At 36.2% G+C, this 15,784-nt stretch overlaps 1 protein-coding gene across 4 annotated transcripts in view; it reads left to right on the forward strand.

The window, feature by feature from the left end:
* Positions 1-15,784, forward strand: part of LOC100533284 (atypical protein kinase C) — a 43,383-nt gene that overhangs the window by 10,645 nt on the left and 16,954 nt on the right. For 2 of the 4 annotated variants that reach the window (XM_035972666.1, NM_001204587.1), the window contains 5 exon segments: positions 2,735-2,866; positions 4,656-4,737; positions 5,410-5,453; positions 7,822-7,848; positions 10,032-10,079. In XM_035972666.1, coding sequence (XP_035828559.1) covers positions 2,735-2,866; positions 4,656-4,737; positions 5,410-5,453; positions 7,822-7,848; positions 10,032-10,079 — 333 coding nt within the window. 4 annotated transcript variants of the gene reach the window in all.

Raw genomic sequence — 15,784 nt, forward strand, 5'->3', positions numbered from 1 at the left:
GCGAGAACTTCTGGGCAAAACAAAATGCCGATTAGGGTAGTTCGGCTCTATTCTAAAAGTGAAACAGCCGTAGCATCATTGTAGACCACCAAATTAGTTTTACTTTTGTGTTATAATATCATTTTTTAAAAAAGGGGTTTGTCTATTTAATCATCCTCACCGATAGGAAGTATTCAGAAATTAAGAACACCCGGTTTTGTTTCACAGCGGGTGAGAATAGCCAACACTGGCTAGTCTCACCCGGGGTGAGAGGTCGATCACATTTTTATTCTCACCTGGGGTGAGAATAGCCACTTCCTAAGATAAAATAAAATAAATACGGTATAAACAGCATATGTCTAGAATTGCCATAAGCCTACTCAAGCTCCCTCCTAGGAAGGCACTCTATTTTCTGTCCGATATTCAACAAAACCTTTTTTGAAACCCACTAAAATTCCCTTTCGGGATACTATTACTCGAGTAATAACTCGAGTCTTAAGAGCCGTGGGACTCGAGTAATTACTCGAGTAATTACTCGAGTCCAGAGCAGATACTCGAGTCTGGACTCGAATCTTAATATGCTGGACTCGCACACCTCTACCAAGCACTAGAGTACACTTGGTAATCCCGACATTTATTGATAATTAAGGGAGGTTTGTCTCCCCACTAGATAAATCGAATTAACACTGTTTAAAACAGATGAGTATGAGTTATAATCTGAATGAAGGTTAAAATCATTTCTATGTGTTTCGTTTAGTTAAGAAGCTATGGTTTTGATTGTATAAATGGAGGGATGAATTTTAAGGGTTAATAATTCTATCAATATTCGTTATTATTGTGTAGATTTTTATTTGATTACAATCTAAAGGAATGTAGTTTCTGAACAAGTGAAGAGTCAATTTTATGTACGAATTGATAAAATCTTGCTGAGTGTGCATTCCCAAAATAAATGATAGAGTTATTGCCCTTTACCTGAATATGAATTAGCCTGATTATTCCCCTTTGTGAATATTGTTGAATGGGAGGGGTTACAATTGTGGGCCATCTTGGTGATGTGTGTACCAACATGTCCCCCCATTTCACATATATAATAAGTATTGCCTGGATTTTATTAATACACAAAATAACTTTTTGAAAATTGTTGCCACGGAGATGATGACCATTTTTGGATTTGTTGCTGTATCTTGGGAGGCTAATATCTCACTTTGGTTGTTGTTTTGCATTCTTGATAAGCAGCAGTAGCTCTACAAAATCAACTGTTGAATTTTTTCTAAAGGAATTACAAACTTTTTAATGAATTTTTTTGTCTTGAGGTGCAGTATTCAAGGCTACTGTAAATCAGTTCACACTCCATACGCCACCAACAAAAATGTATTCGATATATTGTAAATTTTACAGACAGTTTTACAGTGTTACGTCTTCTCTTAATTCTGTGGAAATTTCATGAAGATTGGATAAAAAATGGCAGAGTTATTTTAAAAAATATATAATATATGAAGCATCGTGGTGAACTCAAGCACTGGTCAAAATAATGAAATCTATAATATCGGCATTTTCCCTCCAGTTTGGCATTTTTTCGCCCCCTAATTTTTGCTTTATTCGTTCATCACCTGTTATGTCCATTTAAAGAGATATTTTTATGTGGAATTTACTTTAAAAAACGTTACTTAAACGCTCGACAAGCGTAAATTGTCAGTTTCTAATGATTCTCAAGTTTAGGAAATGTGGTCATTTTCTTGCTAATTTTACCTCTAAAATTAGGCGTCCTCAACCTCTTTCAATTGCAAATATCTCAACTTCTCTTCGAGATAGATGTATATTATTTTCATAGAATAATAGTCCAATGAACAAGCTTTAAAATAATACCAATAACTCCAGATGTGTAAAAATTGATGATGAGTGCCCGATTCCCACCGCATGGTAACACATATATAGAAAAACAGCATTTTTAGAAAAAGGATGATTAAGGAACAAAAAAGGGAATTTTGAAGAATATGGTGGTGATGACTACCTACTTAAATGGCTGATTTGTAACAAAAATATAAGGGGTAAGGGGGGGGGGGGGGGTTAAGAGAATCTGAATAAGTCAAAAATACCCATATCTCTAAATCGATACTTTTGACCCAAATCAGAACTTTCGGCTTTTTAAACGTTGAAGTAACTGAGAATGTTTTAAAGATTAATTATACTTTTTCAAGAACTTGATTATGTGTTGGCATTACAATGTCTAAGCTTTGATAGTAAGAAAATTTCCTTTGTTTTATTTCCCTTCATACTGCATAATTGAATTATTTAGAAAGACATCATTTGAGAAAAATTCTCCATTGTCTCTTTAGCTTTCAGAAATTGTGTTCTGAATATTCATGATTTTTTGTTTATGTGCAGCTGAACTTTTACAAATAAATGTATTTGATATTTTCGATAAACCTTGAATAGATTGTGAAAATACAACAATAGTGTTAGGTGCAGAGCTTATAGGTCTGTGAGACTCTTGACAAAAATGTTCTCTCCCTTGTCCATGAAACTCTTGACAAAAATGTGCAGTCCAATCCTAGAACACCACAGCAGGGGGAGGGGATGATTGTCACTTTCTCTTGGCTGCTCTGTGAATCTAAATATTTTGACTTGTTCTTTGGCTGAATTTTGCTATTTAGCAGGATAAAGCTCTGTGCCTAACATTATTTATGAATGCAAAGTAAAAGTTTCTCATACATGCTTGTAAAATTTTAAGTGGTTCATCCATGCGTTTCCACAGAAAGCCGCCTGCGCCTTTTGTTCCGATCGCATATGGGGTCTGGGACGCCAAGGATTCAAGTGCATCAACTGTCGCGTGACTGTCCACAAGCGCTGCCACAAACTGTACAAGAAACAGTGTGGAGGAGCAGAGGTGTGTATTTCTGACCTGCTGAAAAGTTGATCTCTGTGGACCTGAGTAGATAGTAATAATAATAAATAATGGATTGCATTTTTATAGTGCATATCCACTTATGCAATGCTCTATGCTCTATGCTCTATGTAATTAATTAATTACATTTTATTGATTTCCGTGGGGGAAATTTGAGTTTCAATGGCAAACATGCATACATAAATAAATGATTGTAAATACAAACATTCGTAAATACTTATATAAATGCATACATAAATACATAATATTACTCCAATACAGAACAATTTCATACGCATGCCATTGCTGGTCACCTGTGTACAGCGCCCTTGGTTTTTTTTTTTTGGGGGGGGGTTTAGCTGGGGTTGTCATGTCTTGCTCAAGGATGCACCCCAGTAACCACCCATTTAAACCACGTGTCAGGGACATTTGACATTACTTTTGAGTCTGAACTCACTACTCACTTTGCCATTGGGGCCTCTAGAGTATGCACATGTCTCAATGCTCATTGATTTAAATCTAGCAGTCCTCATATGGGTGCATTGGTCCTATAAGCTCAATGGACCCCTACTCTATAGAATTAAGTGTTACAGTGCTAATGTCTAATGCAAATTATAGCACTTTGCTTCCTTCTCCGTACATCTAGTAATGTTTTAGCAGCTGTTTCCTGCTTTATACATGCACCTCCAGAAAGTAAGGTGTGATAGGATGTTTCTACCCCTGCATATATTTTCACCACTCTGATTTTTACATCTTTTTACATAAAGGAGTCAAGTAACAGTAGGCAGGTTAAGAAATAGGATTCTTTCACCTTAGAAAAGTTGCAGTCTCTCTACCTAAGAAATTGTTCAGGAAACTCACGCTGATAATGAAATTAGTTGTCTGCAATTTTTTTAAAATGCTGACGCAACTGTTATGGAACTTTATTATTGATTTTGCTTAGTTGTCTTTCCAGTAGTCCTAGTTTTGCAGCAAAACTTTTTTTGTGCTGCTTTTGGTGGTATCCTTGTCTTGAGAAAAATTATTTATTTTATATTCAAATACATATTTCCATTAAGAATTTCTCTGTTAAAGGAATTTATTTAATCTAGGTAGAAAAGCAGCATAGTCAGCTGGTACAGAGGTGGCAAATTTTTTCCAAACTTGCTCAGTGGTTTGCCTTTTTTGGTGTGACCATTCGATTTATCAGTTTTTAAAGATTTGTCTTTTGTTTAAGGAATATTTGGAAACGAATTGATTGAACAGTGTTAGAAGCAGCAGGGCTAATATGTAGTAGTGGTAGTTGTTTCAAAAGCAGTGATAATAAAGGTCATAATTAAAGTGGCTCATGGATCCCTACCCCCCTGCCTTGAGAGAGATAGGTTGTTGGTTTTTTTTAGTTAGTCTCTACTACAAAACTGTTTTCAGCATGTGGTGATGATTACATTGCCTGTTCTTTGGCTTACTACGGAATGTCTTCTTTGTTTACTGTGTGATGTTTGATATGGTTTTACCACACCCCTGAACATTGTAACTGTCATTTAATAGCAGAGCTTCAGAAATTCAGTGTCCACCTCCAGTAGAATGACTTAAGTGGGTGAAGGGCCCTGAAAACTTTCCAAACAATTCAAGTCCAAGAACATGGTGTGGGGGATTCAAACCAGGGTTATCCTTACTGCAGTTCAAATTGATATCTGCTCAGCTGTTTTAGCAGAGCATCCCTTGTCCTTTGCGGCCAAGGAAGAAAAAAAATGTTACAGAACAGAAGAGATATCACCTGAGTTTGAACATTTCCTTTGTGTTTTCCTGACAGGATATTCCAGAAGTTGGAGCTTCCCCTCAGAATGGAGAAAAAGGAGCTTTTGGTGATTCCAGATCTAATGGAGATTCTAAAGGTAAAATGTTCGAAAAAAGTTAATAGAGTGGAAGACTGATGTGTACATCTTTTGTAGGTACAGCCTTGTACAGTTTCACAATAGCTGTAACTCGATGTGATTGTGAGCATTTGCTTTCAAGTATGTGTGATAATCCAGCTTGTAAAGTGTAAACTTAAAAAAAAATACAGTTGAAGGGTTAATTGTACAGAACATTTTACCTTCTGAATTTACATTTTTAGAGTGTTGTAGTGTCAAGTGGCATTGCAGCAGATTTGCATTAATAAACTTGTGAGTTTGTTAGGATTTGCTTATAAAGTTTTGAGTTCATTGCTACTTTGTATGTATTGGAAAGATACTGTACCTTAAATTTCCCTCTATACACCCACCTGCAGATGGCTTCTTGGCAATCCGCAGAGATAGAAATAGATATGTTATTGATAGTGGAATGCTTTGTATGTCTATAAAGGAGAGTTGTCAACATAGTGAATTCTTGTACATCTTCAGAGGTGTACATGTATATAAATGACAATACACTTAATTAAGTTATAACTGAATATTTGTTCTCTCATTTTCTTATTTGGAGTAAAATCATGGAACGTATTGTGTGTCATCCCCAAGACCACATTCCCTATATTCTAATGTGGCATTTGCAAAAGTTGTTAATTATTTACATTCTCATTGTCTTTGTAGGGGGCAGATCTCATCAGAACCTGCCTGTGGAGTATGGAAAAGAGGTAAGCACCTTCCATCTAATTTTGTTTTGTGGTGAAAACATGTGGGGAGTGCCCTTCTAATCTGCATTAAATGCTTTTTTACCTGAGAGTTTTTAGATCATTTTCTTTTTCTTTTACTTGTTGTACTCATTATTGCAGGGATTTGGCTGTTAAATATACCAGGGTACTATGATAACACTATGTAGACAATTTCTGGCTTTGCTTTTGAGGGATTCTGTATTCAGTAATAACCCTACTAGTTGTGCGATGCCTTGCTTTTTTTTTGCCACTGTGACTGTTCTTGCCAGCAAGATCAGTCCGGCTAGTTTTAAAATAATTTTCTGAACAAGTCTTTAATACATCAGTTAGATTGATCATGAAATTATTGCTATTCCTAAATCTAGATTAGGTATTGTAGACAGTAGTAATGTTGATGAGATTGAATTTTTAAAACCTTTTATGTAAGAGCCATTTAACATAAAGCTTAGAGGCTTTGTCATAGAGCTACACCTATATTGATACCAAAGGGGAAACAGAAACTTTCTGCTCCGCGTGGATTGATATTTAAAAGCCTTTGTTGTGTACTTGATTTGACTCCTTTCTCTCTCTTTTAAAAACAAACAGCGCTCTGTAAGTGCTTGTGGCAAAATAGGGTGACATTTGTGGAAAGATTTCTATAAATACTGTGGCACCCATATATACATTTTGATGTGTTTGTGATTTTTCATATCAGACCATTACTCCACTCCATATTATTGTGTTGTCATATTTATAATAATATGAAGATAATCTGGAAGTTTCAACTTGTTGCAATGCAGCCCATGCTATTTGTAGTGACTGTGAGATAGTTTTATAAATCCTCTGAGATAGTTTTATGAGTACTCTGAGATGGTTTTATGAATACTGTGAAATCACGTTATAAACCCTATGAGATAGTTTTATGAATAGGCCTATTGTGGAAAAGTTTTATGAGTACTGTTAGAGTTTTATGAGTGCTATGAGATAGTTTTGTAAACTCTCTGAGACAGTTTTATGCGTACTGTGAGATAGTATACGAGTACTGTGAGATAGTTTCATTAGTACTGTGAAGTAGTTTTATACTCACTGTGTGGTAGTTTTGTCCACTTGGCTGATGACCAGTCTGCTTTTGTGTGGATGTGACACAGGCTTAAGTTATAGTTGATGATGATTGTTTTTATGTGTCAGAGAACGTCTTGTTCTCTTCAGTGTTACATCTGTACATCGGTTGTGTTGTCAGGGTGTTTGGCGGACACTTGCTGTGCGGTTTATTTATTAAAAAAATTTTTTTTTTTTGGAGGGGGGTATACGGCCATCGTCAAACTAATTTACAGCAGGCTTCTACCAGTATCACACCCCGTTCCATTGTCACCATGAGAGAGACCTCTTGTTTTTATGCCGTGGAAAGATTTTTCCCTTTTCTCCTGTACCATCCCTTTGTACTGTCTATAGCAGTGCTCTGTATCCCTTTTCTTTATTATTGGGGGGGGGGATGGGTAGGTGGTTGGAGGATGCCTCTGCTGTTGGTAGGTCTTACTTCTTTTCTTTCTTTCCCTTGTTGCTGTCTGTAATTCTGTAATTGTTTTTTTTTTCAAACTCTTTTGTTGATGTGTTTCTCTTTACTTGAAATTCTTTGTCATTCACCTCTGTATCTTTGTCTAAGGATTTGAGTCTCTGTTCTTTGTATTATTTTTAATCTTCCTCCACTGTAATTCCAATAAAGATTACTGTGACGGATCAGAAGCCCTGTCTCTACGATAAAGGCTGTGGCTTTTAAATATTCTCATGTTGTTGGTAATAGTATATCATTTTCTTTTTCATCTTTGTTAAATAACATTTTAAATTCTTGATGAACAGTACTTTAAGACTTTAATTTAAAGTCTTGCAGAGTAGTGATATGAAGAGTCACCTGTTCAGAAAAATTACTCCTTGATAAGTATTTTGTGTAATACAAAGGCATAAAGATTCATATGATATTATGCTGTTTCTGTTGATGATGTTTGCTTTTTACAAAAGTCGACAAGTTTATGCTTTCAAAACATTCTGTTGCTGCTTGCAGCAGTTCAGTGACCAGCATATTTTGGCACACAATTTTCTTTCTTAGTGTTTGTTTGAATCAGTTGACTGAAACGGAAATGTTTTAATTACTTTTTAAAGCCTGTACATGAGAAAGGCCAGCTATTAACTGAAAATCGTTGGGAAATATTAGTTTTCAGTAGGATTTTTGATTGTGCTTAGTTCGGAGGCCTGCTATTGAAATTTATCTTATGAAAGTATGATATGTCTGCGTCCGCTACAATCCAGAAAATGTTGACATCACAAAGGTTTGGTGTAATGTTATGACTTCTCTTCCTCTCTCTGCGTACCAAAGGAGATGAAGGTGGAGCAGTATCGAGAGGTATATACTGCTGAGATCTTTTCGTCCCTGTCTTTTTAATGTCGTCATTATTTGTGTTTTCATTCGGAAAAAAAGTTTCATTTTTCATGTTTTGTTAAATGAGTTTGTTGTTGGCTACTCTTTTTTTGTGTGTTTGAAAAGTTTTACAGAGAGAGCACCATTTGTGTTGGAGATGTCCTTCCTGTGCCTTTTTCTGTAGTTTACTTTTCTAGCTTTTTCTTTTGTTTCGGATTGGAATTTCTTAAATGAAGCCATCTGTTATGTTAGGGTAAGGCTTTTTGCCTTTTTCATAAAAGACTTGAAATAGACTCAAGAGTTGGGAAAGTTATTTTATCGAGGACTCTCCCCTTTTGGTTGGAATGCATTCTTCCACCCAAATTTGCCCTTGTCGTAAAGATTGAAGCTGCCCACCTCCTGAATAATTTATATTTAAAATAAATTTAGCTACAGAAATTACTGATATTCTTGAAGATTGAGCTTTAAGTGAGAGCTCTTTTTTCTGCTTTCTTTTGCTTTATAATTGGGAAGCTTGTTAGTCAAGAGGCACAATTCTTTTCCCTCTTACCAAAGTAGGGGACATGCCAGCTTTGAGCTTTCACTAAGGGTTTTCTTCGGACCCTTTGTTACAGAGTAGGGGGAACGAGTGTTCACAAACGTTTTGGATCGTGCCGAAAAAGGTCTTGTTTGCAGATTGTGCTGGTAAAGATGCAGTGGCTTGGCCAAAAACTTCTCAGTGTAAATGGTTTAAGAGGATTTCCTAAAACTGGGTAGGGGCCGTGTGAAAGATGAGGGACACTATATTTTAATAGGTGGCTTTGTAGGTGGCTCTGTAGGTTAAAGAACCTACTCTTGACTGCCTTTGAATTTTAGTAGAGAACAGAAAATAGTTTTTTAAAGTTAAAGGCTAACTCAATTGCCTATTTGAGGGAAATCTGGATTGTGGGGTAGAAGTTTAGTGGTTAGGCTCTCGAACTTGCAACCGTAAGTTCATGGGTTCAAATGCAGTTATGGGCCCGCTTGTAATATACAAATGCTATTTATTATTACATCTAGTTATAGAGAGGGTTGAAGATGTATCCTGTATAAGTAATCCTAAATTTGCCCTGTTTTCTTGTTAAACATTATTTCAATGAAGAAATGTTAGGGAAGGGGTGAAATAGGAAACCTGAGTTTGAGTTGAAGTGTGTGACAGTATGTGAAAGTGCTACAGTAATGAGAAGGGTTTATAGTCAGTTTAAGGCAATGATCAAACTCTTCCAATATAGCATTCTTTACACCTTGGCCTACCACCTTTCTATCAAAGATTTCCAACAAATTTCCAGGTTATGAGAAGTCATTTTGACCTAGTCGAAAAAAGATTTTGACTTAGTCGAAAAAAGAATATCAAATAGGAATTTTTTTCCCTTCTGTTTACACAAAATATGAAAATTGCTAGGGCCATGAAATCATCCTAGGGCGTTAAGGGTTGCATTTAAGACACTGTCTCCATGGTTCTTTCATTTATGATTTTTACGTTTAATCGTGTCCTATTGTGCATCTGAAAATCGCTGTGTGTTTTTCTATTGGTTCGTTTTGTTAATTTTTTTGTCCCTTAAGAGATTGGATTTTTTATGTTCACCCGTCTTTACTTTTGAAGCTCATCACTTGTTTTTTTTAATACTAATGACTCATACAAAGAGTGTTGAGATTGTACCAGAGAAGTTTTCCTTTATGATATGTTCTTCTAACCATGGTTCTCTGTCATTGGGCCCTTTTTCTCCCCCCTCCCCCCTCCCCCATACTACCTTCACCACCCTTTTCCTCTTCTTGGCACTGTTTTTATTTACTCATAAAAACGGTTCACATTTATCGTCATGGGACCTGTTGTTTTCTTTTCCTCTCCTCAAGTTTTCGTTTGAAATGCTCGCATTCACTTCTCACTTCACTTTGAAGCATTCAAAGATTCTTTACTTTACAAGTTTTTTACATTGTTTAAAAAAACAAACATTTTTAGGACCCATTCTAAGTGTTCAAATTAAGTTCAGGCTTCAGTGCTTTTAAAATTTCTTGAAGAGATGTTTGAGTATGAGAATTGTAGTGGAGCTGAGACATTACAGAATTTTTCACTGTAGTCGTCAGTTGATTAAGCTTTATATTCACAGGTAGTAACTTCATAAATTTATCATTTGAACTAATTTCCATAGGAGGATGATGAAGAGGAGGACCATTTTGTTGATGCTGAGTCTTTTATGGTAAAACGAGTTGAGCATTTGTCTGTAAATGTTGGCTTTTGCTGGAGTGTATAAACTATCTTACTTTATTACTAGTTTGGTACTCCCCTTTCATTATGTTTCAAGTAGCCTGGTACGAAGGTGGAGTTCTGTCAATGCCGCACTCACCAACTAATGTGAATCCTGTTGGGTTTTTATTTTATCCCGCCCTTTTGTTTCGTTACTTGGCCTTATTATACAGCAGCTGTTTTAATTCCTTTATAGTTCACTGCAAGCTTCAGCATATGTTTCTTTGCATAGATTTTTTTTTTACATGCAAGTTTTTGTTTTTTGTCTCGTTTCCCTGTGCTAGTTATGCGCACAGCTGCAGATTACACTTTCTCACAGAATGTTGTCAGCTTTAAGTGCAGTTGTGAAAAGAAATACACTTTGCTCAGGCTAATTGTTGTACAGGTGACTATAATATACACACTTATTGTAAGCATTAGTTTTAGCACGAGGTCGTAATGAAGCCAGAGATACCGGTCCGCAATGATGATGTTACAAAAGTAGGTTTGTGTGTTTGTGAGGTCTGCTGCTTTCTGTTTCACCGATTGCATGGAGTTTCAGTAACGTGAGGCTTCTGTTCTCAGTGTGATGTTGACAGTTTTGTTTTCTTTTGTGCCCAAGCTTTGGAAATTTCCTCACTTGTGTACTGGGAAGTCCCCAAGATTGTATAAAGCTTGTACATGTGTCCCAACATTGATACTGGTCTTGCTGGTGAAATCATGTTGTACCAACACACCTCTTGGATTTGGAAAAGTCGGCAAAGAATGTTGGAAAATTGTAACATTTGTAAATTAGAAAAGAATAGGTTAGTGAAAGCTTTTCTCCCGTTTTTTCATCTAATTTTCTTAAAACAAAGATTGACACTCAAAAAATGAGTGAACAAGTGTTATTTATCTCGCAGTTTGAAATCCATTTTATATATTGAACTCTAGAATTAATATGTTTTAATAATTGATTTTGACCTTCCTTCTTAAAATGAAATTGAAATAAGTTTTTATCCTAGAATCAATGTTATTGTTATGACAGGTGCAAGCTTAAGTGATGGAGAGTACCTAAGGGTTCTTTAATGGAAGACAACGCTTCAGTGTTTTTGTTGTCTCTTGATTGCAGTACAAAATAGATGAAAGGATGGGGCCCCGTTCGTCCCTTTTCAAGCTAATGCTTTTTTTTTTGGCAATTGAATCAGTGGTTGTTTTCTCTTTAGGCTTGAGAAATAAATCAATCCTTAAGATGTGTGGTCAAAGCTTTAAGTTCTTTGATATGAGATATCAGTTGTCTTCTACCCCATTGGGGCGGGTGGTTGGTGGGTGCCACTGGAAGGTCGTACTTCTTTACACTCGTACTGTTGTTTCTATCTGTCAGTCTTGCTATTTCTATGAACTTAAAGACTGTTATTATGTACTCAAACTGAATTAAAACTACCACTGGGAGCATGATGATGTATCCATTTACCCTAAATCCATTATATATAACATGAATATGAATCATACTGACAGTTAATTGTTCATAAACAGGCACTGAACTAATTCACTGACTGGAAAGTAAAGAGTTGTTTATGGCATGTTGTCAAATAAGACTGTCCGAAATCTCTCTCGGGGTTTAGCATTTTCAAGTTCAAAACAAACTGATGTAATGGTTGTGTTTTTAAAGAATTTTTTCTTACGATTTTGAATTATTTTTTTTATCGGCACTTGGAATGATGGAGTGGAAAGTCGAAATACCAAGTTAAGAATGATATGTTTGCACAAGGTTTTCTTTCACAACAATATTCAGCTTGAAAATTGTAAGATCCACAAAGGACTTCCTTGTAAAACCGCCAAAGTATTTACGAAAAGTTTTCTGTGCATGAAACAGGCATTAATTAATATGATTTTAAATAATATGCTGATATCTTACATTTATTGATTTGTAGGAAAGTTTATATTTCTCTTTAAGTTTAAGTAGATCTGATATATAATTGTCTGTTACTTAACTCGAATAACTGAGCACACTCAGTTGTGTTAAATTACGACAAATGGGGGACAAATCCAAGCTTTTCAGAAAATTTTAAAACTGACATCCTCTGACCTTTTAATCCAATTTATTGAAAAACCTGTTCTGTGATGAGCCCTTTCCTTGAGAGATGTCTAAATTGAAATATGCACGTGCTTTACTTCATAAAAATTAGATAAAATAAAATGTATAAGAGAATAGGTTTCAAGCAACTGCAGAAGTAAGACATGTTTTTGAACTGAGAATTCTTTTTGTAGACTGATGGAAAAGTGAAAAGGCAAATTTAGTCTTTTAAAATTGATGGTATATAGATTTTCATCTTATTTGGCAATATGGTCATGCATTAATATATATGCTTATAAAACAAAAATGGATGTCTGGCATCAATAATCTGTTTTGTAAGAGTATCTCTTTTGAGAGGATGAGGGGATTTTGTGTATATTATACATCTCTAGTGTGGTCAACGTAAACAGGTAGACGTCTTACACAGTTTTATTAGGATATTATTAAAAACGCAAGAGGGAAATCGGAAGTGGGCCGTTTGAACAGGTGAATGTCTTATACAGGTGGCCATAAAAGCAGGTTTGACTGCATGTAGATAGGCCTGCAATAGTTGTTTTTTTTTTGTTCACACAACTTTTAGGACAGAGAGGGAGAAAAAAAAATTTGAAATGGAGAAAAAGGATACACAGACTTAATTTCTGTTGTTATTCTCTAAGTTCAGTTTGAGGTGGATTTGACTCTTTAAAAAGGGATATATATGGTCTTAAAAAACACATGAATCAAGTTATGTTTGTCTTGTCTTATGCTTCATAATTTCCGTAAACCTCTGTATGAGCAGACCTGTGAAAGTTTGGTACACTGCCCCATATGTCTGTGCTGGATGTCAGTATTGAAAAGTTTGTGATAGATGTGTTTTTAAAGACTGGCCTAAATACTAAATGGAAAGTAAGCAAGTGGGTGGTTGGAGGGTGCCACTGGTTGGTCCTACTTCTTTTCTTTCTTTTCTGTTGTTTCTGTCTGTCCATCTTGCTTTTCGCCGCACTGAAAAACTGTTATTGTGTTGATATGGTTTTTTAACTCGAACTCAATCGAAACAAAGTTACTGGAAAGTAAAATCATCTGTAAGGAACACACACTCCTCTCTCTCTCTCATGTGATCAAAAAGTCTTTTGTTGAACGTGTCAGCACTTTTGAGGGATTTCAGTGCACAAATACTTTCTTTTGGTATTGAGGCACAGGCCACGTTTGTAATTAATTGGCACATCATGTATGTAACACGTAGCTTGGTTGTTATGCTCATCACAAAAAGCACCTACAGAAATGATTGTTGTCACAGTGGTGTTACAGTGATGTTTATGTGCATAGATTATAAAGTGCATAATTTATTATTCACACGTACCTCCAGCTTAGCATGCAGTGGCATGTACCGTCAATTATAATGTGTCTTTTTATGTAATGGTTTCAACTCGCACCTCAATTTCTATTATTATTGTCATGTTGTCACTGTGTACAGGGAATCAACTTTCACCTGGGTAGTGTTGAATTAGTAAACTTTCTCATGGGATGGTGACTCAAAATATTTCCCTTATTGTTTGTAACCCTGTCACCGTCTCAGAGTCATCACACATCGCATATTCAATTAGTTTACTTACTTGTGGAATATCAGTAAACTGAGCCAAAAGTGGTCTAGTAAATCATGATGTCAGGAAAAGCCAGTACAAAGCACACGCTGACACTTATTGGCTTGGGTTCATTATCAGACACCCACATGTAACGATATATATACACTGTTTAATCCTCCCTCTGTCCACATTCTAGTTTCTTTTCCCTATTATTCTGTATCGTGATTAATTTACATGAGAAAAAAATAAAATGAAAGCAACTAATTTTATTCAAATTATAATACTGTGAAATGGAGTGCAGCAAGGGTTTTAGGTAGTAATTATTGTGGGTGATTGGAGGATATCACTCCTAGATTGTGTATCTTCTTCATCCCGAAGGTGTTGTTTGGCATTCTCGTGTGGTCTTCTTCTTCTGTGTCTTTCTTTGGTTGTATTTATTGTTCTGAAATACTTCCTGGGAAAACTACATAGCCGCTGTATCTGTTGTTTTTGCACTCAGTTTTGATTTTTCAAAGTTGTGTTGATTTGTGTGAAAAAAAAAAGTACATTAAAACAAAAATAATCTTGATTTGTCCAAATTCCAAATTCCGAAGGGCCATAAGTTAGTGTGTGGAGGTAGTTCCCTTTACTCAAACTAAAACATAAACATAGTCCTGTCCGTTACGGGTGCACGGTCAGCTCAGTTGGTGTCATGCTGGGCCATAGTACGGATGACCCTTGTTTGGATCCCCTAATGGGTGTTCTTGGGTTATTTGGAGAGTTTGCAAGGCTTTCCACTCACATTGCTCATTCCAGTTGGAGAATGAGGTACAATAAATTTAGAGGCCCAGCTCCTTTTGCAATCGTGCAGTGTTGAAAGGGCGTAAGGATGCCAGCGGTAGGCCCTACTTATTTTCTCTGCCTTCAGTGTTACTGTTGATCAGTCCTACTTTTCCCCTCACTAAGTTACTATGATTGTACTATGATTCTCGTTTCTCAAACAAAGAAAAGCTCTTACTTTATATAGGGTACTTAACACTTATTATACTTATTCTATACTGTCTGTTGCTCAGCGTTATGTTTTATTTCCACAGCACTAAGTCGCTTCCAGTGTGTCAGTTTGCTTCTCTGTTACTCTTTGTCTTTATTAAAATGTGGATGGATGGTGGGTGCTCTGTTCCTTCTACTTCTTTTTGTTTTGTCATTCGTCTTTCTAACCTGTTTCTTGACAAAATAATACAGTTATCAGGATGACTTTCCGTACAACTCCACAACTTTCTGTGTCTTATTTTGCGTTTAGCCTTCTTGTACTGAATGACCTTCAGTGAGTGGGTGGTTGGAGGGTGCCACTGGTAGGTCCTACTTCTGTACTTTCCTTCTGTGGTTTCTGTCTGTCTTACCTTTTCCCTGCATTAAATGACCATTATTGTGGCGATGTGGTGCTTCAATCTCTTTACTCCAAACAAACAAGACCATCAGTGTTTCAGTGTGCGTCTGCCTCAGTTTTTTTCTTCTCACAAACAGACTCGAACACTCGAGGCAGTCAGGTATCGTCTCATCCCAGTAGACTGCATGCCTTGCTGGAATGCTTATAAATTTTGTTTTGTTTGTAGTGGTTTGTGTTTTGTTTTGTCTTTTCGCCACAGGCTTGTCACCCTTGATGTTTAGTGGTTTAATCAAAGCTTGTGTGTACAAGTTTTGGTCCAGTGCACCGGTTTGTGGCGTAACTGGTGCAAAATTGAAAGGGTTGAAATTGGAATAGGGGTTTATTATCATAGATGGTGAAACATTTTTGGATTTTAGCATGTGATGTTCCAGAATGTGATTTTGTGAGGATAGTCAAATGGACTTCCTCTTGCTTTTTATTCTTTTGACCTTGGGCCTGTAATAGATAGATCGTCTACTCGAGTTAGCTATGGACTTGTACCATTCATAGTATTAATCTGTAGAGTCAGCTGGACATTGTGCTCACATCTTTACGGATGTTATTTATTGTTGTAGACGAGGATGGTTTGAAAATTACCTCATGGGTCTTGTTTTTATAGTGTATTTGTTTCGAGGGTGGTTTTTTTTCTTGGGGGG

Source organism: Aplysia californica, unplaced genomic scaffold, assembly GCF_000002075.1.
Source record: "Aplysia californica isolate F4 #8 unplaced genomic scaffold, AplCal3.0 scaffold00786, whole genome shotgun sequence".
NCBI classification, from domain to species: domain Eukaryota; kingdom Metazoa; phylum Mollusca; class Gastropoda; order Aplysiida; family Aplysiidae; genus Aplysia; species Aplysia californica.